Source organism: Carassius carassius, chromosome 47 (genome assembly GCF_963082965.1).
Source record: "Carassius carassius chromosome 47, fCarCar2.1, whole genome shotgun sequence".
Lineage (NCBI taxonomy): Eukaryota > Metazoa > Chordata > Actinopteri > Cypriniformes > Cyprinidae > Carassius > Carassius carassius.
In genome coordinates this window covers 15,786,439-15,812,063 of record NC_081801.1, presented here as the reverse complement: position 1 = coordinate 15,812,063, position 25,625 = coordinate 15,786,439, and the positions used below count along the sequence as shown (strand labels likewise).

Below are 25,625 nucleotides of genomic sequence, written 5' to 3'. Positions count from 1 at the left end.
ACATTTTGTATTTGTAATATGCTACTATACTAGAAAGTTTCTGTTATTTGGCTCACTTACATTTTATAACACTGTAGTATTTCTGGCAGCTGTCAAATTTAGCATTGCTTGTAATGCTTTGTTTGGTGGTCTGTTTGTGCAATAAGACATTTTTGTTTATGCTTATTTTCCCTGGATGTCACGTTTGCCTCTATATTTAAATCCAACATGCATCACAAGACCTTGCATGAGCATACCAGGATGTCACACAGACTTCTGTTACTATCTTGGTCCTTCTCTCTCCTTTTATTTTCACTGTTGTCAGTGGAAAAGTGAAGTCATACACTGCAAATATATGGGCTTGTTATGGGTGAAGTTTTAAGAGCATTTTTTTCCCATCAATGGGTTTTACAATCTTTTGCTATGCCAGGATTTACCAGGTGGTCCAAAGGCAAGCCAGACACAGAACATAGCTGGACGCATTACGAGCCAGAACTGTCTATCCTGTCATTCTCTCAGCTCCTCAACACATCTAGCTGCCCAAGTGAGAACTCGGAAGTGAGAGAGGAAGGCAGCCAAAACTCTATATGGCTTCATATTAGTATTCTTGTTCCACTGGTCTCCTTTAACCACTGTTGCACATACACTCTGGGTCAAAAACAAAGTTCTACATGCTAACCTCACAGACAATAAACAGTAGAGTAATAGAGAATGTAGAGAATAACTATTGCATTTATTTGTCTCCTCTTATGTAAAAAAAAAAAAAAAAAAAAAAAAAAAAAAAAAAATTATATATATATATATATATATATATATATATATATATATATATGAAAAGTAATTGTCTCACTTTCCCTGCTGTCCCATTTTTTGCTTGTTCATTATTTTTAATAATAAAATAAAAATAAAAATATATATCTGAATATTTGTCAGTTTATTAATTTACTTATCTATTTGCATTTAATTGTATCGTGATATTTACAATCAGTAGCGGTATTTGCTTATATATATATATATATATATATATATATATATATATATATATATATATATATATATACATTGTTGGTATTTATTTAAAATAAAATAAATCACAGACTTTCTCATTTTATTTATTTGCTTATTTATTGTACTTACATTTAATTATCTTTTGATAATCAATCATGTAATTATTTGTTACACTTGATGTCCCATTTTTGTTAATATATTATTATTATTATTATGATTCATCTTCTCTGGGCTGTGAGGGAGTTGAGCTGTAGACGGAGGAGCTCGAAAGCTCGAGTCCTTATTGGTCTGCGGAAGTGTCTGAGCCATTACCCGCAGTAGATGGCGGTAGAGCGCTGTTTAAGAATGCGATCCGCCAAGAAAAGAAAAAAAAACAACGAAGAAGATTAACCGGAAGGGACGTTTGGCTCACTTCCTTCTAGAAAGTGAGGAAGAGGTAATGAGTGCTTGTTTTTATCTAAAATCTTCTGGTTTAAAATGTTATTTTTTCTTTTTTTCATACTATTTGTTAATATGAATACATATGAACATGTAAATCAATGGGTTCGTGTTACCCACGTACACCGCTGATAAAGTGAAACCAGTCTCGTTAACATATGTGCTAATAGTATGTTTTGACTGATATTGTTGTCATTAATTTAAACTGCTACATGCGATGGATGTTCGAATGTTGTTATGGTTTCTCTTTCTCTCATTTAATACATGCATACAGAACCAGTTTAGTATAAAATAGGTATGTTACGAGGCATGTCAGGTCTAAAGCATGACATTTATGTTGATGTCATTAGGGCGAGTAAAAACCAGTTTATCAAAGTGTGTTGTGATGGTTAGCTTATAACATACTTGCCTTATATGGCTGTATGAAACTGAATGGAAATGCTGTCTATGTTTTGTTTTTTTCGTCATATGAGCTAAATGTATGACTATTTAAAATAGTTTTTCAGTGTTGGAAAGGTGCATATGATTTGATGTCACATACATTTACTTTACTGAAATACTGTTCAGGTTGTGGTGACCGCACAACTCCAGACGGAGATGGAGTCTGAGACACTCTCAGCTGCTGTGGCTGACACCTTGAAAGTGTCCGAGACCAGAGAAACCACTACAGACCAGGAGGAAGACTGTTTCTATGACTGTGAGGACAAGTTACCTGGAGAAGATGGACACACTGAGGTTAAACGCACAGAGAGGGAGCACAGCATCAAGCAGGAGTCTGATGACAGTACGGACAGCATGAATGGCATTGACAGGTTGTGTTTGGATAGCACATCAGCAGAGGATACTGAAGGGCACGAGGACCAATCGGCTGAAAAGAGACGTGACTCATTAACAAAAGACCTAAGTCATGAGAAAGACGAAATAGAGAAAGAACAGGAGAAATGGGAGGGGTTTGTGGAGAGCGATGAGCAGAGAGAGGGCGACTCTGATTCAGAGTTTAAAGAAGAAACGGTCAGTGTGAACGAACATGATGAGGAATACCTGCGTGAACTGGAGAAAGACCTGACAGAAGAAGAAAAAGAGGTAAGCATTGTTATCCACATATTAAATCAAATTTGAATTATTTTTCACATCCTTTAAAATCTCAAGGTCTGCCTGTACCATATTTCACTGTTCTCGTTTTTTTTTCTATTTTATTTTTGTTTGTTGTTATCATTCATTTGAGTACAATCATGTTGCATATTTCAAGTTACATACAATGTTCAATGCAACCAAGGAGTATCTTGTACAATGATGTACAATTACCAAGTGTGTCTTATCTATAAATTAAACTCAACCTTCATTAAATTATTTCAAAGAATAACCTGTTTTCCTTTTTACAAAGAAATTAAAAAAAAAAAACTATATACATCCAGGGAGAGAACGTGTGTCCTAATTCAATTCCATCCAGAATAACCTTCAATGACCTTCATTATGTATATGGATATTAAACAGAGTACATGCAGATTTGCAAACATGTGCATATACACACACAAGCAGATATTATATTACATGTATCTATTTATATACGGATCATCTTTCATTTTTTAATAACAACAAAATCAGACCTTCTTTCTGATACACATTCAACCCATTTCCTTATCTTATATCTAATACCTGATGTGTGTGCTTTCTTAAGTAGGTGTATCAATGGATTCAAATTATCTTTGAGTTTTCCTTTTATATTTTTATCATAATAATTTCAAACCTGGAGGTATCTGTAGAAATCCCGATTTTCTAGAAAAAAACTTTTCCTTTAGCAGCTGCAAATTTTGTCCATGGGTTTTCTATCTTTTCTATATATTGTTGTAACTTGCTATCTGTTAATATGGCTTGTATAGGAATATTCTTTGAAGTACAACTTTCCATATCCTTCCACGGAGCATGACCATGTGGGTCACACCAGTTTACCACTGTCCTGATTTGTGCTGTTATATAATAATCTTTTAGTGAAGGAAAAGCCCACCCTTCTTTATCCTTTGGCAACTGCAAGGTTTTAAAACATACTCTGGGCTTTTACCCCTGCCAAATGAATAGTGAAAGCATTTTATCCCAATTCTATGAATCGTTTTGCAGTTATTTCTATAGGTAAACATTGGAATAGATATAAAAATGTTGGTAATATGTTTATTTGAATTGCTTTAATCCTAGAACTGAACAAAAAAAAGGAATTAAATTCCATCTGGTTAAGATGAGATTTTTACAGTTAGCAGGCAGGCTATCTTATAATGCCTTGAATTGTTTTATCCTGTCTGATGCTTTGTACTAAGTGTTCCAAAAAGAGTGCAAACAACCGAGGAGACCATGGGCACACTATTCTCTCTTTTTATGTATATATAATATAATATTTCTTACTTCAAATTACAGAGCAGAAGAAAGGAGAGTTCAGAGCTGAAGGAGAAGGGCAACACACAGTTTAAGAGTGGAGGTAAGACAAACAATTTTAAGTGAACTATCCTTAATATTTTCTTTTTGCATTGAGGCTGTTTCATAGATTTGAAAGATATCGTGGATGAGCTTCTGTTCTGACTGAGATTGTCATTGTTTACAGAGCACTTGTCAGCTGAAGAGTCCTATACGGCTGCTCTGAGAGTGTGTCCTGTGTGCTACAGTAAAGAGAGATCCATACTCTTCTCTAATCGAGCTGCTGCACGCCTGCATCAGGTGAACTGTTGCTTGTCTCATGCAGATACAGAATGCTTATTTCACACATTTGGTCTCTGTGAACTATTGCTTGTTTAAATGTCCTCTGATTTGGCAGTGTTTGCACCACATAGATATAGCTTCAAATGTGTTCTCATAATCATATGCACACATTGTTTTTGACTTGATGGTTAATGGATTTAGTATTTTAGAATGTATTGGTTCCAGTCCAGTGTAATAGCATTTGATACAATCATTACTTTAAGTGCTCAAATTCAACTTTCTTCCAGTGTTTTTGTGTGATAAACAACTTTATTCATAATTTTTTTCTGCCAGGATAAAAAAGACAGCGCTATCAGTGACTGCTCTAAAGGTGAAAGCATATCCTGTGCACGTCCAGAGAAAGTACACGACTCCAAACACACATTTTTATGACTTGTTTTTTTGTCTCTGATGTATATCTTAATTTCTCTTTCCCGTGGTAATGTCATTTGAGAATGTGTAATATCTTGTCTTCCACAGCCATAGAACTAAACCCTAATTATGTCCGTGCCATTCTGCGGAGAGCAGAACTCTACGAGAAGACCGACAAGCTTGATGAAGCTCTAGAGGACTACAAAACTGTCTTGGAGAAAGACCCGGGCCTCCCTGCAGCTAGAGAGGCCTGTGCGGTGAGTGTTTCTAAGTCAGTGGTTCTCATCATTTTTGACTCCATGGCCTGCATTGTCCACAACAATATTAGAATTCTCAACACAAATGACATATTCGGGGTCCCACTCTTTTTATCCCATGATTCTACATGACTTTTCCGGTTGTTAATGATTTACAGGATAAGTATTATTAAAAACAGCAGATCAATTATTGTATAGCTTGGCCTAACTAGTTAAACATATATTCTTCATAAAAATGACTGGTGTTTTAAAATAAAGACTTTCCCACTTGGAAGTCTGCTGAGGCCCCCTAGTGGGCCCCGAGAGCCACTGCTCTACAAGATTGTCATTAAGCTTGAATATATCCTTAATTACATGGTATACAGAATATATCATCTAATGCATGTTGCATTATCATTTGAAAGTTATATATGTCTGATTCCTTTTAATATTTCATGATCTCAAATTAACAGTGAATAAAAGAAAATCTATACCCATTTGAAACAACATAAGATTTTTTTTTTCTTTTAAGACTTTATTGTCAGGACATCACGGAGTCTCAGTTTCTCTTTCTATTCTCTTTCACAGAGACTGCCACGGCAAATTGAGGAGCGAAATGAGAAGCTGAAAGAAGAGATGATGAGTATGATTAATTTTTTCTTATAAAAAGGATATTGTGATTATTTTGTTTCCTATTGCGATTGTGACATTTTGCATTTATATAAGAATGTCTTCTATTGCTACCTCTGAGACATCCAGACACTATGAACTAAGTTTGTACTGCTAAGGAAAATTCATTTTAAGGGAGTTCTCACTTGGGTTCCCTCTTTACAAGTTGCAATTCAAATATTTACATCTTTCAGTGTTCAAACTCTCAAGCTTTAAACATGTCAAAATCCTCAAGCTCTTAATAATATTGGTGAAATTCTGCAAAATTATTCCCAAATGCACGTTAAACTCACACCACTTGCAGAGATGAAATTTATGAGACGCTGCATTTACCATAAACCTAGTTTTTCTGAAAACACAGTGTTGTAATCTGCACACAACTACATGTGTAAAGTGCTGCTCTTCTCTCTGAAACATGTGGTGCAGCAGATTATTATACTTTTTGGATTAATTGCAGCATTTGATTTGATTATTGCAGTATTCTGAGTACTTTATCAAATAAAAGCACATGTAAAATCCCCCCAAAATGTTAGTAAATATGACTACACTGTAATTTAGCAACACTCATAAGGCTGCAAAAATAGTGACATTCTGACATGCTTTAATTCAACAGTGCTGTTCATTTTGAAGGTTGTCTGGAAAAAAGACTGTCAGTTGCTAGTAAGGATATCGCTATTAGAAAGTTCTAGTCTGATCCATTAATTCGTATATTTCAAAGAGTCCTTTCAAACCGAAGAACCTTGGATTGAAAAAAGCCCTTGTTGCATAAATCATATTTGAAATCTCTAATGCAGTCTTCCTGAATTTTTCATTTCCAGTAGACTATCCATTGCATTGCATTCAGACAAAGGCTTGTGGCCATCTGATAATAGGCCACACTCTGACACTATCATTTTAGTTTAAAAAATGCTACATAATAAAAATATTATTATATTATAAAACAACATCACAGTCATCCAACTGCAATTACTGGAGAGACTGATCAATGACAAAATGTCATAATTTACATTTATTATTATTGTTATTATAATTAATGCATTCATCTAATAATAATAAATTATATATTTTTAATCTCTATAGATTGTTGGACACAAAATAAATGAATAAATTAGAATTGGTATTGATGATAAAACATCAATACCACTTACTGATAAAAATGATTACAGTATAAATGTGTTTTAATTCTAACGTCTAATGTCGAATTATTTTGTTACTGTGTCAAAAAGCAGAAAAAAATCCCGATAACAAAAATGGTTTATATATCGATTGTAAGCCAATTAAACATTAATACATTGGTATCAATATTGATGATAAAGATCAGATGATCTCTAATGCGGTGACGGGTGTAACATTGATTTGTACAGTTTTCTCTGGGATCCATTGCTAGTTAAATGTTGCTGTTCTTTCTCAGAGCACATGCTGGGGTTATCTGTTTCAAAGTATTAATAAAGGTTGCAGATACTGTGTGTTTCCTGTAAAGCTCAGATTTGCAGTTTAAGGGAAAATACTGTTGCTGGCATACTGAATTTCCTGCAATTCACAGTGAGGCTGTGGCATATTGAACTCCCTGCAGTCCCAGTCACAATCACTTTACACTTCTAGAGTCTTCAACCTTTTTTGGACCAAAGACCCCTTGATGGTAGAGAGTTTGAAGCATGGAGACCACCTCTTACATATTGCATTAAATTGAGTGTTGCATTTAAAGCCAAGCCTATGAAACATATTTAATACCATATTAATGTATTTGCACACTTTATTGTAAGGCTTAAATTGATAGAAATTTTAAATAAAAATACAAAGTAAAAATAAAATGTTCATTATTGATGTAAAGAGTCTTTACATGCAAATTTTATTGATTGCATTTTAATGTAGGAGGGATAAACATTTAGACCAGCTTTTGGTTGTTAATATTGTAATTTTGTTTAAAGCACAATTTCATTTTGTTTGATAGAAAACCACTAATTTTTCATTCTTAAAACATTTATGCAAGAACATGTTTATTAAATTTATATTTAAGATATTGTTACAAAAGATGATCGTTTCAAGTAGCTTTTTTTTTTTCTCTATACATCCAAAACAATTCTGGGAAAAAAAATAAATGTATATGTATAAAGGAGTACAACTATTTTCAACATGTTGTTTATTGAGAACCAAATCAGCAATTAGACTTTTGATGGATCATGTGACACTGAAGACTAAAGTAATGGCTGCTAATAATTTAACTTTGCTATCACAGGATTTTTAAATGTAATGGAATACAAAAATGTAAATGTATTTTAAAATATTTCTGTTTTTACTGATGCAGTCTTGGTGAGAATAAGAGACTTTTAAAAGCTTTTTATTGTTGGCAGATCATGTATTTACCATCTCTTCTCTTCTTAGATAAGCTGAAGGACTTGGGCAACATGGTTTTACGACCCTTTGGTCTCTCCACTTCCAACTTCCAGGTCAACCAAGACTCTAACACAGGATCCTACTCCATTAATTTTGTTCAGAATCCCAATAACAACAACAGATAGCAACCTAGAGTCTTTTATAGAGTGACATCTGGCGTCATCTGCCCCATTCAAGCGTTCATTTATTCATATTCCTGGTCTGTACTAATTAATTGATGCAAATAATGTTAGCATATTAGGATTTGACCAATTACATTATCAGCTCATGTCAAGTGGCTTTTGAATGCTGGGGAACTTTTAAGCTTGTATTGTATACACACTCAGTTGTTTGGCATGCCAGAGTGTTACATTTGCTGGTGTCAGTGATCCACAGAATGTCAGTCCTGAGCAATGAAATGATGGCCTTCATTACTCCATGTTTACCTGCGTTCACATTAAACCAGCAATTAAGATCCTGTCTGCATTGTCCATTGTGTCATTTCTTGGATGTACTTAATACAGCATGATTTATTAATTAAAGAATACGACACAGCTCAGTACAAGGCAAAAAAAAAAAGGTTTAATTTCATAAAGAGATATACATTTAATTCATTAATACAACAAATTTATGCCCATGACCACCATCTTCATATGTATAGTCAGGAGAGCTCTCTGATGGTACAACAGCAAGAGTGAAAGTTTCTCACTCGCTCTTAATCCCCTTTATACAGGCATCAGGTTGAGCATGTGCAATGAATGATGCTTAAAGCAAAGCATTCTACAACTGAGAGATAGAAAAACTGCGTTCTTACTGCCATGTTTGACTTGTATAGTTAGAAAATAATTTATAAATGGAGGGGAGCACAAAAAAGGTGAAAGTCGACTAGTGGGTCGGAGTGATTTTTAACGCTGTACAGATTGCATTGATCATTTAATGTGTGGTGTGCCACAGAGAGGAAATCTTCAAGCTCTCTTCAAGAACAGTGTAGACTGTATTAAGGCTCAGAATGTCTCTATATAAAGGAGCACAGATGTTGTAAAAGAACACTGGGATTTCATCCAAGACTAGAAGCACAATAAAACCCAATCCTCTGTAATTGTACTGTGGAGCATAGCACATGCAATATTTATTGCATTTTTACATCAAATGTTTTTTTTATTTTATAAGTTCTCTTCATATTTCTCTTTACAAACAAACACTTAAAAACCCTGCTTTAAAGTGTGCTGAATCGCCACCTACCATCCACAACAGCCATAACTCCCCTGTGCTGTTCAGTATTTGCAAATGTCCTTTCATATGCTTTAAACACAAAAGCCCGCATAAAGAAAAATCCAGTTTGAAAAATTCATTTCAGCATGACTGATCGGGAAACCGGTGGAGAGTCTGTAATTCATAGTTATAAATATATAATTATTTCTTAAATAAAAATATTTTCTCCATTACACCTGCTTCTCCAAGTGTGGGTGGCTCCTCTCATCTTACCGGCTCTTGACCAATGGCAGTGCTTTGGGCAACGGACCAATCAGCAGCCCTTCAGAGTTGCAGCACTGAAGGAGGGAAAAGACAAAAGAACTTCAGAGACTTACATAAAAAAATACAAATCCTAAAATATTAAAATAAAATAAAAACACACCTACATACACTTTCGGAATTAATTCTAAGGTAAAAAAAAAAACACAAAGTACACTGGTCAATGATAGAAAAAAATCTTCATGCGATAATGAACTTGTCAGAAATTGCTTAATTTCAGTAATCTAAATGTTTGAGGAAGAGAAGAACTTATGAAGAACTACGTAGACCTACTGCACTTAAGATAACCGAAATATCTCTTTACTGATAAGATAACCGTGAAGTTCAGGTGTATTCTGACTTTAATCGAAGAAAAAATATCGAATTGCTCCCTGATCCATAACTGACATTATTGGACGGATGATTTGGTTCACAGAATCTCACAAAAAGTCTCTAGAAATGGCTTTAAAAGGTGAGCCAGTGAGAACGTTACTTTTTGCCATTTACAGTTTGCAAATAAATATCACATCACATTAACACAGCCAGTGTTTTTCAACATTTGATGTTTCTTCCATGTATATTCAACAGCAAATCACACATTATGGAATTAAGTCACTTTACATTAAAGTTCCATGTCATGCACAGCTGTTTTTCCACTGTAATATCAGATCTTATGAAGCCAACGCGGACAGCATGAAGATAAAAATCACACAACAGGGATCCACTGAAATGTAAATCACTAAGACTATTTATGACAACCCAGTGTATCTTAATAATTTACTGTATGATGTGTAGTTACAGTCTGGCACATTTTGGTTCAGCCTGCCCTATGGTTTTCTCATCTGTTTGCAGGTATGAAAATGTGTCTTTTTCATGCTTTCACTTAATTGTGAAATGACAACTAGTCATTAGCTTGGTTGGGCTGTCATAATGTCAAGTGAATTTTTCATTTGAGAAACACATGGAAAAACAGCTTTTAGTGAGAAGTGGTATAAAGAAGATAAAATACAAAAATAATGACGACTAGATCAAATTCTTGAAGTTCACAGTTTATTTATATACTCTTAAAACATCAGAAAACATGTACACAATATCTTCAACTGTTACTTTTCTCAATGGTTTTACAGCATTCTCTGACCTGCAAACAGATAGAAATAATAGAAGTAAAAAATAAGATGCTGAAATGAAACAAAGCCAACCACCAAAATAAATACCGTGTTTACTTCTTTACACAAACCTCTGTCAGTCAGTCAGTGTGGTCTACCAAGCATTGTTTTTTTTCCCTCAAGTCATCGATCTCTACCTGCGAAGTCATATGTGGAAAGACCAAGGTATCTTACAGTATGTCCCTTCTCAGATGTGTAAATATAAGATGCTAATGAGTATGCAATGCAAAGACACAACCATGATTACAGACTAGAAATAAAAAAAATTATTATTAATGCTCCTCCATACAGATAAAATCGTTGGTTCTCAGCATTGAAATAAGATCCAGGTCATTTATCTTCAATTCAGTCAGGCAAAACACATTTTGAACACTTTACATTACAAGACCTTCAGCCCTATTATTTAAATAGTGAAATGACAGAAAATAAAGTTCAGGCACAACAAATAAATTCAAAGCACAATAATCTTTAGCAAAACATTTCAGATGAGAGACAATGAATACTGGAATCATAACAAATCACTGAACAACTAAACCAGCCAGAGGCCCATAATTATGACGAACATATTCACACATATGAGAACTGCTGCCTTGTGCTCCGACGCCTTCTTTGCAGCGGGACACAAGTGTTTCATTGAGTTACTTAAAGGAACTCATTTTAAAAGAGTTCTGCATTCCACTGCAGCTACATAAAAACTTATAGTTTGCTTCTTGATGTGATATGCCTAAATTGGATAAACATATGGAACAATAAAAAAAATAAAATAAAAAGAAGATCATTAACCCATTTAACACACTGTATTCACTCCCAAATTCATGCAAAAACTGTCAGGGTGGCCAATGGGTGGGCTGAGTAACAGGAACATTTTCGCCATAATCAGACATATAAACACAGTCAAAGATGCAAACATATGACAACGGCAGAAGGGAGCAAAACAAGTGGAGGAAAAGAAAAAGAAGCTGGGAACAGCGCAAGTAGATTAAGAGAAGAATGAGCTTGAGAAGCAGATGTTGTAGCTGCGAGGGGTGGGGATAGGCTGGCAGGTTTCTCCGTGTTTGAGGTGTACTCTCTGCGTTTACAGAGTCACTGTACTCTCCCTCACAGTGGCACTTGAGGTGACTTCGGCTTACAGGCACCTCCCCCCGTAACAGCAGCGCGACTGGCTGCAGAGCCAAGAGCCGCGCCCAGATCAACAGCCCTCTGCTCGGATCACTGAACTCGGATTAGTCTTCTCAGAACATCTGAGAAAGATCAGCACCAATTTAGTCCCTTTTTCTACCTGAGCGAGGCACTCACTACCCAACAGGGTCAACTTTGTTACACTACTTCCATTATTAAAAGAAAACAATTCTAGGATGGCCTAAGTGAAATCCAAGACTTGGCTTCATGTAATCTTAAGGGAGGACTGGACGTCTAGAAACACTGTAGTGATTGAAAACTTCCTCTGTTCATCCAATGGGAAGCATTAACTGTGCTAAATTAGGGATCCAGACTATGTAGCAATCAACTGGCCACTGTTTAGTTAGTAACCATTTGAGAATGGATTCAAGCAGACATTTTCACACATGCCTAATGTACTTCAGGCGAAAGCTAATCACGCTGAAAAAAATCCCACTCTGAGAAGACTTGCTTTTCATGTTTACAGCAGCCACTGACCAAGAACAAATATGTTCAAGGACAACAAATATTGTTACCACTCAATCAATAAAAGAATCAATAAAACCTTTTTCTAGAAATCTCGGTCATCTGCTTTTAGTATAGTAAATGTAAGATGATATGACAAGATGGGACAAGACTGGTTACATATGGGCAAACACTAGATACTTGACAAGGGAACCGTTTGCCTTTAGTTACTCAATTCAATCCCCTTCTCTTGCTTCCTCAACAAAAATAAATTAGTCCTGGTTGCCTGGCTGACATTTTTCTGTATTTCATTCTGGAGGCTGACTGGGTACAGCAAAGTTTGAGAGGTGTCAGAATGGGTACAGGGCCAACTCGAGTGCCTGTCTTGCCTACCTTACCAAGGCATACCACCTCACGTCTCAAACTGAGTTAGCAAGGCTCGGACCTCGGGTGTAAGCTGTTCGGCAGCCTTGGCGGCCTCAGTGATGGCTTTACGATACAGGCCCTTTCTCTTCTTGTCAAAGCGAGACTGGAAGCTTTCTAGAAATGGGGCAAGTTGAGTAATGGCCAGGAAGGAAGTGGTGGGTGACCCAAACCAAGAGACCCGGGCCTCCTGCCTGACTAAGAGCCCATTATCTTTGCGACTCACTGTGATGGCTAGGATGCGGGCGGGCCACCAAGGGAAGCCAAGGATTTTGGCCCAAACAATGTCCCCTACACAAATTGTCCTGCCATCCAGGGCAACGCACTTTGTGACGTTTTTGGAAAAGACGGCAGCTTTGAGGGATTTACTGCGCTTTTTGTCATCCTTAGGAGCAGAGGGAGAGGCGGAGGCAAAAGCGGAGGACGTGCCAGGGGCAGGGGCCGATCGCAAATCACCAGGAGGGGGGAAGTCAAACGTTTCAGTAGAGCTACACTCAGAGTTTGATGACTTTAAGTCATCTGCACTATCGATGCTGCACATGGAGGTATTAGAGGAGTCGGGCTGGCTGGGGTTAAGGGTCATGTAGACCACTAGGTTACCAGCCTTGCTCCCACGTGTCTCCCGCTTTTCCTCCCGCCCCTCCTGTTCCTCTGGCTCAGCTTGGGGTTCCCTGTATTCCGGGGCTGGGAGGGGGTCGGGTTGGGTCTGGCTGAGCAGGTATTCGATTGCTTTGTCTGGCCTCTGGGGCTCTACAGCTGTGGCGACTTTGCTTGCAGAGGAGGAGGAGGAGCGTGTGGAGGTGCAGCGGGGCACGGCTGGTTTAGGCAGCAGTAAACGGCCCCCTCCCGGCACTTTCTCCAAGCAAGGCGGCTTACATGAGGAAGAATCATTCTCTTCATTACGGTACCTTTGGGGCTTGATGCGCATCCTAGGTGGCAGGGGGTTGGAACCTGGACCTCCTCCAGTGATCTGCTGCAGTCGCCTGGTGAAGTGGACCTTTTGGTGGGCTTCCTGGAGGGCAGCGGCCCTGGTTATGGCCTTGGTGTTCCCGCTACTGCCTGTGACTGTCTCTCTCTGTCTTCTCTGAGCCTTGGCCATCTTCAGCACCTCTCGTGCTTTGGAGTGATCAACGTTTTTGCTCTGAAGCACTTTTTTGGCATTGAGCTGCACTCGAGAATTTGCAGAGGACGCTGTTGTAGTAGACACCCCCTTTACCATTTTGTTCCCTGCAGTTGCACCCTTGACCTGACTATGGCCCAGAGAAGAGGCAGTGGCCGACGACACTCGCACAGCCGAACCCTGCCGTTTGGGCCCATCAGTACCACGACCCTTCTCTTCAGAACGTGGATCACTACGTGGCCGCTTACCAGCAGCTGCCGTTGCACTGTCATTACGACGTCTTTTGGCATCGTCACTTCGGCAGTCTGAAATGGGGCCTCTGCGTGTCTCACGCCTGTCCCCTTGAACCACAGCCCCTTTACATTTATCACACAGAACTTGTCTTGGTCGGAGCTTGATGGCATTCATTATAGAAGTGGGCTCCTCTCGATACAGCCTACGCTTGGGCCGCTTGATTTTGCGTGGTAGAGGCTGAGGTAACGACTGGTTGTAGGTGTCCCTGATGAACAATGGAGGTGGATAAGGGGCCCCCTCCTGAAACAAAGGAGGTGGTTTTGAGGTCCATGGGTTAGGTTGAGGATTGGGACAGGGCTGGGGCGCTGCATGAGTCTCAGCAGGGTCCTTCAGAGGGGTATCCGGAGCATCCGCAGGGTCCTTAATGGGGGCATCACTAGGTCCTTGAGTGACGCCCTTATCTGTCTCTGACTGGAATGCTTCCATCTTAAGCTGCATAGATTCTGGTTTGTCCTTATACTCTCGCTTGGGGAACACAGTTATAGGAATCCCATAAGGTCCAAACCTGAGGTACAGAAGACAAGAAAAGACAAAGACACTAAGATTAAACTGACCCAAACACTATAATATTATACCTACTCATGTTCAATAAAATCCAGCACATATTTGTTTGTTCTATCATACAGCTGAAGAATTACTATGAAAAAGCATTCATTATTTTATAAGAAATGTCAAGCATCAGTCACATTATTGTACTTTTTTTTTATTTAAATGTCAATTCATCTAGTCATGTTTGTATTCATGAGATGGGAAGGAGGATGATTAACTAACAAAGCAGGGGTACAGATTATTTCCTGCAACAATAATACAGTCCCAACAAAGAAAATGCATGATAGAATAAAATGCCACTTCAGCTGACTGAAATACATAATAGGATAAAATGCCTTCAACTGTGGTGGCTTTAGTTTTCAAAATTACAGTATTCTTTTTAAGTGTAGTATATTTTATTAGTACATATACTTCTACAAAAGGAGGAAAAACAGGTCTAAAAAAAAAATGAACAAACCATTCCTACACTGTCTGAAAGCTGATCTTGTTCGGCCCAAAACATGGTATCAAAAGCAAAGCACAATGGAGAAACATTGATAACAAAACATACTAAAATGACCCTGGATGTCAAAAACAGACACGTGGGCCTGGAAAAACCCTTATCTGTGGCAATCACCCTATTCATAGTTTTCATTGTATATCCAATGTGGGTCAAGAACACCTTACTCCACAAATAAAAATGAATCATTCATATTCTGCAGAGTTCTTACCACCACCATACAGCTTATTTAAGAAGTGAATCGACACCTTTACATAGACTGGTATAGCTTAGGTTTAATAGGCACACAAATATGGGTGTTCTAATACACTGACACTCGTGTGTGTCAAAATCAGACAACATATTTTTATTCTATTTTGCATACTGTCCGAATAATAGTGCAAAAATGTGCCCTGGAAATACTGTCCCATAAAAAAAAAGGGTGGAATATGTGATCTGTTAACTCGCAAAGGAATATACATTGTACCTAACATGCAAAAGCTTGCACTTAAGGAGGGAGTGATCCGACAATCCTGAGATGTGTTTCTCCCATCAGAAGTTTCATCCAGAAACTGGGAATGATCTAATGCTGAAAATGCAAATGAAGATAGCCTTTATAACAGAAGCTAAAAATAAACTGGACAGTATGTCTGGCAAACCACTTCAATGCCATGACACTGACTGTGTTCAAGTTCACTCCGTGTACTGCGGCTGTTACGTCACAGAGGAACATTGAGACCTTCAGAAGGAAATATTCCACACCCAGGACATTAGCTGCTTTTAACCAATTATAGAATGAATAACCATTTATCCATCCGTCACCACGTCCATCTTGTGTCTCCACTTCAAAACATCAGCAATTACACTGAAACCATTAAAGACCAAATGGAAACTGAAGAAAGGAAGCTTGAGCTTTTCCCCACACCCTCACAGATGCCTTACTCACAGAAAGCATGAAAATAGCTGAGCTAGTGACGCTTTCTCAATTAATAACATCTTTTTGCTTCTGTTTGAGATTCAGAGTGGAAACGCATTTCATCATTAAACTGTGTTAAACACGAAATACAAATGCTGTGAGCCTTACAGGAATACTAAGACTCAGGTTAAACTTCAGTGGCAGTATCTATGAATAATGGTTTAAAATAGTGGTCTGCCATCTATGTCAAGATTTCCCAAATGGGGGATCGAGCCCCTTTCACACTGCAATTCCGGATAATTCACGGGTAATGTGTTCCGCCAATTTTTCCTGGGTCGCTAGATTTTGCACTTTCACACTGCCAGTGATTACCCGGAATATGTGCGTGCATTCACACACAACCCGTAAAGATCCCGTAAACATCACGTGACATCAAAAGTGTGACGTGTAATGTACGAGTTGAAAACGCTAGGCACATTAACTTTCACTTAAACTGGCGAACGATCTCCGTTTCAGCGCGGAAAGTGAGGAACTAACTGGTCTCTGCTTCATTAAAGTTTGCACATATTTTGCACAAATTTGTTTTGTCGCGAATGCTGATCTGCCATCAAAACACTCGCTAAAAGAGTTGTGCAATAAATTGCGTCATCACTACGACTCTGCATTAGTTCTGGCTTTTGTTCACACAGAGCTCGTTCCGGGACTGAACCCGGCAATGTTACTAGGTCCAATCCTGGGACGTGTTTGCTTTCACACAGAAGGCGACCCGGCAATGTTTCGGGTCCAACATGCAGTGTGAAAGGGGCTTAAGAGAACAACAGCGGGTTCCTGAGTAGGCTTGGGTATCGAGAATCGAGTATCGATTGGAACCGGGACTAGCTTTGCGATTTTCCCGAAATCGTTCAAAAGTTTACATTTCGATTCCTAGTTTTGATTCCTAGTCCACCGACCAGAAGAAGAAGAAACCGCTGAACATCAACAAAGAAGCGTACACCAGAAGTGTTGGCATAATCGAGCGAGTTTAAGTGTGGTTTCACTTTCTTAAACAGAACGAAATCTTGGCAAAATGCAACATTTGCATTAAGATTGTTTCGTGCATAGGAGGGTGCACGTCGAACATGATAATGCACCTCCGAGTTCATGCAGTAGAAATAAATATGTGCCCCGTCTTCCATCCTCCGCTGCCTCTTTTTTCTCCTATTTATGCGTTCAAGCTTCTTCTACATCACAGCAGGAGATAATAAAGTTATCTGTCCAGAACGCTCACGCATCCTGCCTGAGAAGGCAGATATGATAATTTTCCTAAACAAGAACTGTTTCTGATTTTATACTGTACCTGCTGCTAATCTATACTGGGTTTTACAATTTGTTACTTATCGTAAGACCCTATGATTTCCGCGATGCAGAAAATGCGGACGGAATCGCGGAATCCAGTCATAAAAATGGAATTTACAGTTTTAGGCCTGGTTCACACCGGACGCCAAAGCGACGCGGAACAGAGGCCGCTTCCTTTCGGCGCCCATGTTAACCTATGGTGTCGTTCACACCAGACACGGAGCGCCGCGGTGCGCCACGGCCGGCCCGCGCCGTGAAGCGCCAGTTTCGGCATCTGGTCTATTTTTTGCGCGAGCCGCGAGCGATCCGCGTCAATTCCGACAGGAAGTAACACCAAGAAACACGAGAAAATCCGGTCAATTGTCAAAATATAAGCAATTTTCAAATTAAAATACCGCGAGTGACAAATGCGATCATATTTGTGTATCTAAACAGACTAGAAAAATGAAAAAAACAACAACACACACGCACGCACAAGCTTCCGCGTCGCTTCCGCGTCCGGTGTGAACCAGGTATAACGCGGAATGTCAGATAATTTGCCATATTTTGAATGAATTAATCAGAAGTTGGTCATTGCACTTACATCAAATAGTGATATGGACTAGTATCTGTAAATATTAAGCCGGAACAGTCTATTTTAACATGAATCCTGCATGTTCTGCATGTCTGTGTTAATGAATGGCGCAGAAGGGCGTCGTCATTCATCACACACACGGAAGCGCGCGTGACGCTCGAGGTGATTTCAGTCTGTCGTCTCTCTAAATAAGTTTAAAAAAAAAAAAGTTAAAAGAAAAAAGTTAAAAGTTCATAGAATTCAAATTGATAAAACTATTTCCTTCAGAAAGACCGTTGGTTAGCTAGTTTTACCTAAACTTTTTTTGACCCTGCCTCTTAAAAGAATCGGAATCGAGAATCGTTAGGAACTGGAATCGAAACAAGGAATCTAAATCAGAATCGGAATCGTTCAAATTCAAACGATACCCAACCCTATTCCTGAGTTAATTATATTGAATGTAAAATCAAGATATGGGGCTGCACGATCATTGCGATACAGCTTAGTGTGATTATTGAATCAAATGCTGCAATTTAATTAATTGACACTTCAGAAGGAGTTTGACTGACAGGCGATCTGACCAATCATAACACTGAATCTGCCATTTTTTCCGCCAAACAAATCAGACTAAAGAGTAGATTAACGACGGTGGACTTGAACTTGAAAAATGGTTTGCATTGACATCGTTCTGACAGAATTACACAGTGAAGTATGGACAGTTTGTGTTCCAGTGTTTTCAGCATCTCAGAATGGCTTGGTTCATGGTAAATGCAGCCAAATATGTCTCTGCATTTACTTTGAGTTTAACATCAGAAAACAATGTGCGTTAGGTAAGTATTTTTGTGGACATATCTACACCATTTCACTTGCATTCAATAAACAAAAGCATTTGAAAAAAGCAAAAGCAAAAGAATTTGAAAAGTTCAAAGCTTAAGGGTTTAAATGTTTGAAGTTGAGTTGAACACATAAATAGTAGTAGGGCTGCACGATAAATCGCATGCGATATTAAAAAATGTATTACTATAATTACTCTCAAAGATATTTTTTATTTCTTTTAGTGCAATAGTAATTTACAACAGTAATATCTTTTACAAAAAAATTTTTTTTATAATTACAGTTAAAACAATTATTATCATCATAAAGAGGTTTAACTGCCTACTTAAAACACCAATGTAAATATAATGAGGACTAAGACACTATCACAACTAAAAAGAGGTTTGTGTCCATTTTAAAGTCCAGCTACAAAGTAAAAATAAAGCGTTTTTTTTTTTATATATATAGTTTATCTATTTACTTACTACTATATACTTACTATCTATTTAACTGACCTCAGAGAACTGCATGCAAATTTCTCATTGAATTATTAAAATATTAACTTGAAATCTCTGGGGCTACTTCAAGTAAATGCTTAACGCCTAAGGGGTTCGGCTGACAAAAAAAAGTTTGAGAACCCCTGCCCTTGTCTGTCACTGGTGTTAGGATAAAGATGATGGGAATCTGCAGGATAAGCCAACAGCCTCATTTAATCCTGAAACGCCACCGCTGACAAGCTTACTTAAACCAGTCTGCTCTGATGTTTAATTAACTTCTAAGGTTTATAAGCATTGAGAAACTGTCATTTCCAGGAGTAATAATCACTTCCTAACAATGTAGCTGCACAGGTTCTTCAGGACACATTCCCGACACAGACACATCAAAAGAATGTTTCATGTTGACTTCTCTCAAGTGAGAACTGAACTGAGAGACTGGAGATCCCACTGCAGGCCGTGACGATTGCACTATAAATTGGGCTCCGCTGTGATTCATCCCCGACACCGAGGGAAAACGTGTGAACAAGGGTGTTGAGACAGACAAACTGTGGGAGCAGTTTGAAGGGTGTTAATCACCAGCATAACACCGTTTTTCCCCCGGTTATTACGATCATGTATCCCTATATGAGTGACATGAAAATCAGTGACAGCTCTGTCCTTCAATGACAACGAATTCAAAGTTTCTGTTTATTCTTGTATAATGTCATTTTTATTACCTAGATGAATTTGTAAAATTAATTTGTCTTTTCTCACTATTTAATTTGATAAAAATAAAAAAAAATATGCACACCAACTTAAATTTTTTCCCTTATACTTAGTATAAGTATAATAATAAATAAGTATACAATTCATATAGTCATATACACACACACACACATATATATATATACACACATATATATATATATATACACACACATATATATATATATATACACACACATATATATATATATACACACACATATATATATATACACACACATATATATATATATATATATATATATACACACACATATACATATATATATATACACACATATACATATATATATATACACACATATACATATATATATATACACACATATACATATATATATATACACACACATATACATATATATATATACACACACATATACATATATATATACACACACATATACATATATATATATACACACATATACATATATATATATACACACATATACATATATATATATACACACATATACATATATATATATACACACATATACATATATATATATACACACACATATACATATATATATACACACACATATACATATATATATATACACACATATACATATATATATATACACACACATATACATATATATATACACACACATATACATATATATATATACACACATATACATATATATACACACACATATACATATATATATACACACACATATACATATATATATATACACACACATATACATATATATATATACACACACATATACATACATATATATATATATATATATATATATATATATATATACACACACACACATATATATATATATATATATATATATATATATATATATATATATATATATATATATATATATATATATGTATTTTTTTTTCACTCATATTGAGATTAATTTTACAATCTATATAATAACCATAAGGTCTCCAAAATATGCTGACGATTTACCATGAACTAAAATAAAGATAAGTTCAAGACTAAAATGTAACGGTGAAGATGTCGTTTATCTTTCTGACAGCTATGAAAGCCTACTTTGGTAACTATGGAAGATGTGTAAGTGACACACTTTAATCTTTTAGCGCAAATAGCGTGTTTACCTTCTGGAGAGGTCCATGAGTACCCCGGAGAAGATCTTCTCGCCTAAGCGAAATGACACCACGAGCGCATCGTCGATGATGTGATCCAGCGTGACTCGAACCTCGGAGCCGAGCACCAGGCGCTCAACCGTGTCGGTCTCTGTAACACACAGAACCGGGGCATTCATCTCCGACTCCCTCTCGGGTTCGCTGAGGTCCGTCTCGAAACTCTGCTGATGAAGAGGATGCGAGAGCACTTCCTCCGACGAGACAAGCGCCTGATCCACCACCAAGGGAAGTTCGGGAGAGTCCTTACTGGAAACGGTAGACAAGTCACTGATGCAGCTCTGGTCCACCGATTCTCCCAGCGAGGTCTCCTCTGCAGCGGACAGAGAGTCGAGGTGGTCCGAGGGGTGCGGGATGTCATGGAAAGCATCCTCGTGAGTTTTGAGTTCCGACTCGGGAGCATCGTTTGCGGGTTCGGGCTCCGGTTCCGGCTGCGTGAAGCCTATGAGTTCACACTCCAGATCGGTAGGATGGCTTAACACGGGCTTGGAGTCATATTCGACAGCAAGAGACAATCCAGTTTCCGGCTCCGACGGAACCTCCGCGGGAAGGGAATGCAAGAAGACCACAGAGGGCTGGGAGTCTGGGATGGAGCTGGGGAGCAGGAGGAAGGGGCTGGATTCGAGAGCACTGACCTCGTTTGCAGCCTCCACCTTCGGCGACAAAGATTCCTCGTAATCAGAAACATCTTTACACCTGTAGTCCATTAGCACGGGCTGCTCGATTGTGCCCAGGCGGCTCCAGGAACCCCCCGTCTCAGGGCGCTCACAGACCGCATGGGCAGCGAGGGCTTTTCCCGCGGCTTGAAGGTCCGGCCTTCTGATTTCCATTTGGACCTGGCTGCATTCCTGAACTGCATCCACATCCTCGGGTTGGTGACAAAGCTCGATTTTTGGGACGGAGTGGTCCTCTAGGTCGACCACATGCTCTCCTGGCTCGGGTTCGTAGTCCACCCCGTCCACCGCTGTTGTTGATGCCGCAGCAGCTACTGGCTCCGCAGCCACGGCCGCCATTTTCTTTCCGCTCTACATCTACTACTTTGCCCTCGCCTCCTGATAAGATTAGAGCCCGCCTACTTACAACTACTGACACTTCTCATTGGTTTCTTCAACGTGCGGTCTTTATTGATTGGCTCGTGTTCTTGCCATTCAATGGAAATCCCTTGAAACGCTATTGTGATTGGCTTCTATTATGTCAATATACTTTATTATGAAGATACAACTTTGGCGCCACCAGAGGCGATGTTGAGTTGTATATTTACGTCAGGGTCTGTTGGTGTGGTACATTTTTCATTTTCTAAAACGGTGTTATTGCCAACCAGTGTTGCATTTATCTTAAATTAAAGTCGAAATTAAATTAAATTAAATACAGATGAAACATTTAAAAACATAAACGAAAATGAGAAATGTTGACTTCGCAAGGAACTGAAATAAATCATTTTAAATGATCACAAGTTGAAGTACCTACTAAACTACCGTACTGCACATTATATTATTATTATTATTATTATTATTATAAATAATATGATAAAAGCAAATTAAAATGAAAACCGAAAATACAAAAATAAAAACTATTTCAAAATATTAACAAATACTATTGCTATTCCCTCAGTACTCATAACAACAATGTCATCTGAGTGACACACACTCTGAAAATGTGGGTTTTATTCACATTTTTATAAATGGTTCATATAGTAATAAATTCTATGAACCATTTGGTTCAGGGATCATTTGAAAATCTATTTAATGAGCAAAAATCGGTATTGATTCATACAATTGTAATATGTGCCAATGCTTTCAGAAGTCTTTTGCATATTTGATAAGCTCATCTTAATGAGCGGCTACATGTCATTGTATAGTCAATGACCTACTGATCATCAGTTCACTGACCTTTCACCTTTCCTTTTGTCTGATGATACTTTCTCTACTATTCTGTGAAGCTTAGCTGCAGGAGTCACTACAGTGAATGTAAAGTCCTCTAAAGAGGACTTTATTCATATTTGTCCACACTTGATTTGAATTTCTCTGAAAATTCAAGTACATCCTGCATATTTTCAGAATGGCATTAGCTTTCAGGGCTGAAGAACAGTTAAACGAATTGGCAAATGTTCTGGTTTCATGAAGAAACTGCAGGCAATCAGATTTTTTTGCAAAAGTAATATATCACCCTTTAATGTTTCACCATGACACATTTATTGTCAAACTGAGAGATGTTTGAAGAAGAACAGTGGTATTATAAAAGTTTATGTTTCACTATATGGTTTTCATTTATTAAACTCTTCTTTCAGTGCCTATATTGTGAAGGACACAGTTTAACGAGTGTTTTGCAGTCACACCATTTGATTTAAGTGAATATGCTCTTCAGAGAGCTATGACAAGTACCTGCTTGTGACATTTAGTAAGCATGGGTTTATCCGTCTGTTTGCTATTATAGCAGCATTCCTAATCCATTCAAAAGTAAAAATATATATATTTTAATGCAGTTAATGCAAAATAATGTTTTGCATTGTATTATTTAGATTAAAATTTTTGCAGCTATTATGCAGCTGTAGCTAGATTTTCACGACTAAAAAATGAAGACCAAAATCTTTGCAGAGCTATCATGATAGTCCTCACCTTCACAGATAATAATATCTCATCATCAAATGACCTTCTGATGCTTCAAAAGTGCCTGTCCCCACTGTTCCCCCGAAAATCAATGTGTGCTTTCAGAGGTGAGAGCTCCTCCTGTTCTCATCCTGCTTTTATCTCTCTTAAGCTTATCATTCTGCTAGATGTGTGTGTGGTAGAGTTCTTTGAAGTTGAAATTTATCTGTAAATCTCAACATAAGACTTGAGGAAACAAATTAAAATGTAAGGCCAAGGGGAAGAGAGATGACGCAAAGAAAGCTGTATTCTGTGAGAAACTAGCAGAGGTTTATGTGCTGAAGGGCATTGGCCCGTGGCACAACTTTCCCTTCTATTAAGCTACAGACAAACAAACAGTTTTAAGAAAACAGATTTTTAATCAATTAATTTTAGGAATATACTCCACCCAAAAATTTAAATTCTTAATTTACTCATATGTATGGCTTTCTTTGTTCTGCAGAAACACAAAAGAAGAGATTTGAAAGAACATTGGGAAACAAACAACACTGGAGCCCTTTGACTTCCACTGAAAATATATTTGATGTTCCACAGAAGACAGTAATTCGATGCGAGGTGAAGTAAATGATGGTAGAGGTTTCTTTTTTGGTTGGAAAAGAGGGCTGAATATAGTCATGTCAAAGAGTAGCATATACTTTTCTCTCAGCTGAGTTTTCTAGATCTATGAAAGGTATGTGTGGGTATGAATCACTATCTACTGGGACATATAGTTCAGTCTCACATGAAGAGATTTCTAGCCTTTCAAAAGCAAGGTCAGGACAGATGGTTTTCAATAGCCTGCCAGGCTTCAGACTCGACAGCGGCAATCTAAAACACAATTTGTAGCAGTTTCATTATGGTTTTGCACAAATGGGAGATATTGCTATAGTACTCCCATTAATCAACTATTTGTCATGAATATTGACCATATACAGGTCCTTCTCAAAAAATTAGCATATTGTGATAAAGTTCATTATTTTCCATAATGTAATGATAAAAATTAAACTTTCATATATTTTAGATTCATTGCACACCAACTGAAATATTTCAGGTCTTTTATTGTTTTAATACTGGTGATTTTGGCATACAGCTCATGAAAACCCAAAATGCCTGTCTCAAAAAATTAGCATATTTCATCCGACCAATAAAAGAAAAGTGTTTTTAATACAAAAAAAGTCAACCTTCAAATAATTATGTTCAGTTATGCACTCAATACTTGGTCGGGAATCCTTTTACAGAAATGACTGCTTCAATGCGGCGTGGCATGGAGGCAATCAGCCTGTGGCACTGCTGAGGTGTTATGGAGGCCCAGGATGCTTCGATAGCGGCCTTAAGCTCATCCAGAGTGTTGGGTCTTGCGTTTCTCAACTTTCTCTTCACAATATCCCACAGATTCTCTATGGGGTTCAGGTCAGGAGAGTTGGCAGGCCAATTGAGCACAGTAATACCATGGTCAGTAAACCATTTACCAGCGGTTTTGGCACTGTGAGCAGGTGCCAGGTCGTGCTGAAAAATGAAATCTTCATCTCCATAAAGCTTTTCAGCAGATGGAAGCATGAAGTGCTCCAAAATCTCCTGATAGCTAGCTGCATTGACCCTGCCCTTGATAAAACACAGTGGACCAACACCAGCAGCTGACATGGCACCCCAGACCATCACTGACTGTGGGTACTTGACACTGGACTTCAGGTATTTTGGCATTTCCTTCTCCCCAGTCTTCCTCCAGACTCTGGCACCTTGATTTCCGAATGACATGCAAAATTTGTCCAAAAGTCCAGTGCTGCTTCTCTGTAGCCCAGGTCAGGTGCTTCTGCCGCTGTTTCTGGTTCAAAAGTGGCTTGACCTGGGGAATGCGGCACCTGTAGCCCATTTCCTGCACACGCCTGTGCACGGTGGCTTGGGAATGTTTCTACTCCAGACTCAGTCCACTGCTTCCGCAGGTCCCCCAAGGTCTGGAATCGGTCCTTCTCCACAATCTTCCTCAGGTTCCGGTCACCTCTTCTCGTTTTGCA

General features: G+C 38.0%; 2 protein-coding genes across 4 annotated transcripts; one reads left to right on the top strand and one right to left on the bottom strand.

The window, feature by feature from the left end:
• The first annotated feature begins 1,344 nt into the window (after positions 1 to 1,344).
• Positions 1,345 to 8,279, top strand: LOC132130199 (tetratricopeptide repeat protein 1-like). The gene is made up of 8 exons (XM_059541895.1): positions 1,345 to 1,394; positions 1,967 to 2,508; positions 3,832 to 3,892; positions 4,016 to 4,128; positions 4,444 to 4,480; positions 4,630 to 4,778; positions 5,346 to 5,400; positions 7,809 to 8,279. Exons 2-8 carry the CDS (start codon positions 2,023 to 2,025, stop codon positions 7,943 to 7,945), a joined length of 1,038 nt encoding a protein of 345 aa, XP_059397878.1. The 5' UTR covers positions 1,345 to 1,394; positions 1,967 to 2,022; the 3' UTR covers positions 7,946 to 8,279.
• Positions 8,280 to 8,359: 80 nt separating this feature from the next.
• Positions 8,360 to 22,033, bottom strand: pwwp2a (PWWP domain containing 2A). Of its 3 annotated transcripts, none has more exons than XR_009428685.1 (3): positions 20,945 to 22,033; positions 10,549 to 14,442; positions 8,360 to 9,349 (listed from the first exon to the last, which is right to left on the bottom strand). XR_009428685.1 is itself a non-coding variant. In XM_059541894.1 (2 exons), exons 1-2 carry the CDS (start codon positions 22,000 to 22,002, stop codon positions 12,513 to 12,515), a joined length of 2,988 nt encoding a protein of 995 aa, XP_059397877.1. In that variant the 5' UTR covers positions 22,003 to 22,033; the 3' UTR covers positions 10,345 to 12,512. The 3 variants fall into 3 exon arrangements, 1 of the variants encoding a protein (XP_059397877.1); XR_009428684.1 differs by lacking the exon at positions 8,360 to 9,349 and adding an exon at positions 10,345 to 10,449; XM_059541894.1 differs by lacking the exon at positions 8,360 to 9,349 and having other exon boundaries at positions 10,345 to 14,442.
• Positions 22,034 to 25,625: the final 3,592 nt, after the last annotated feature.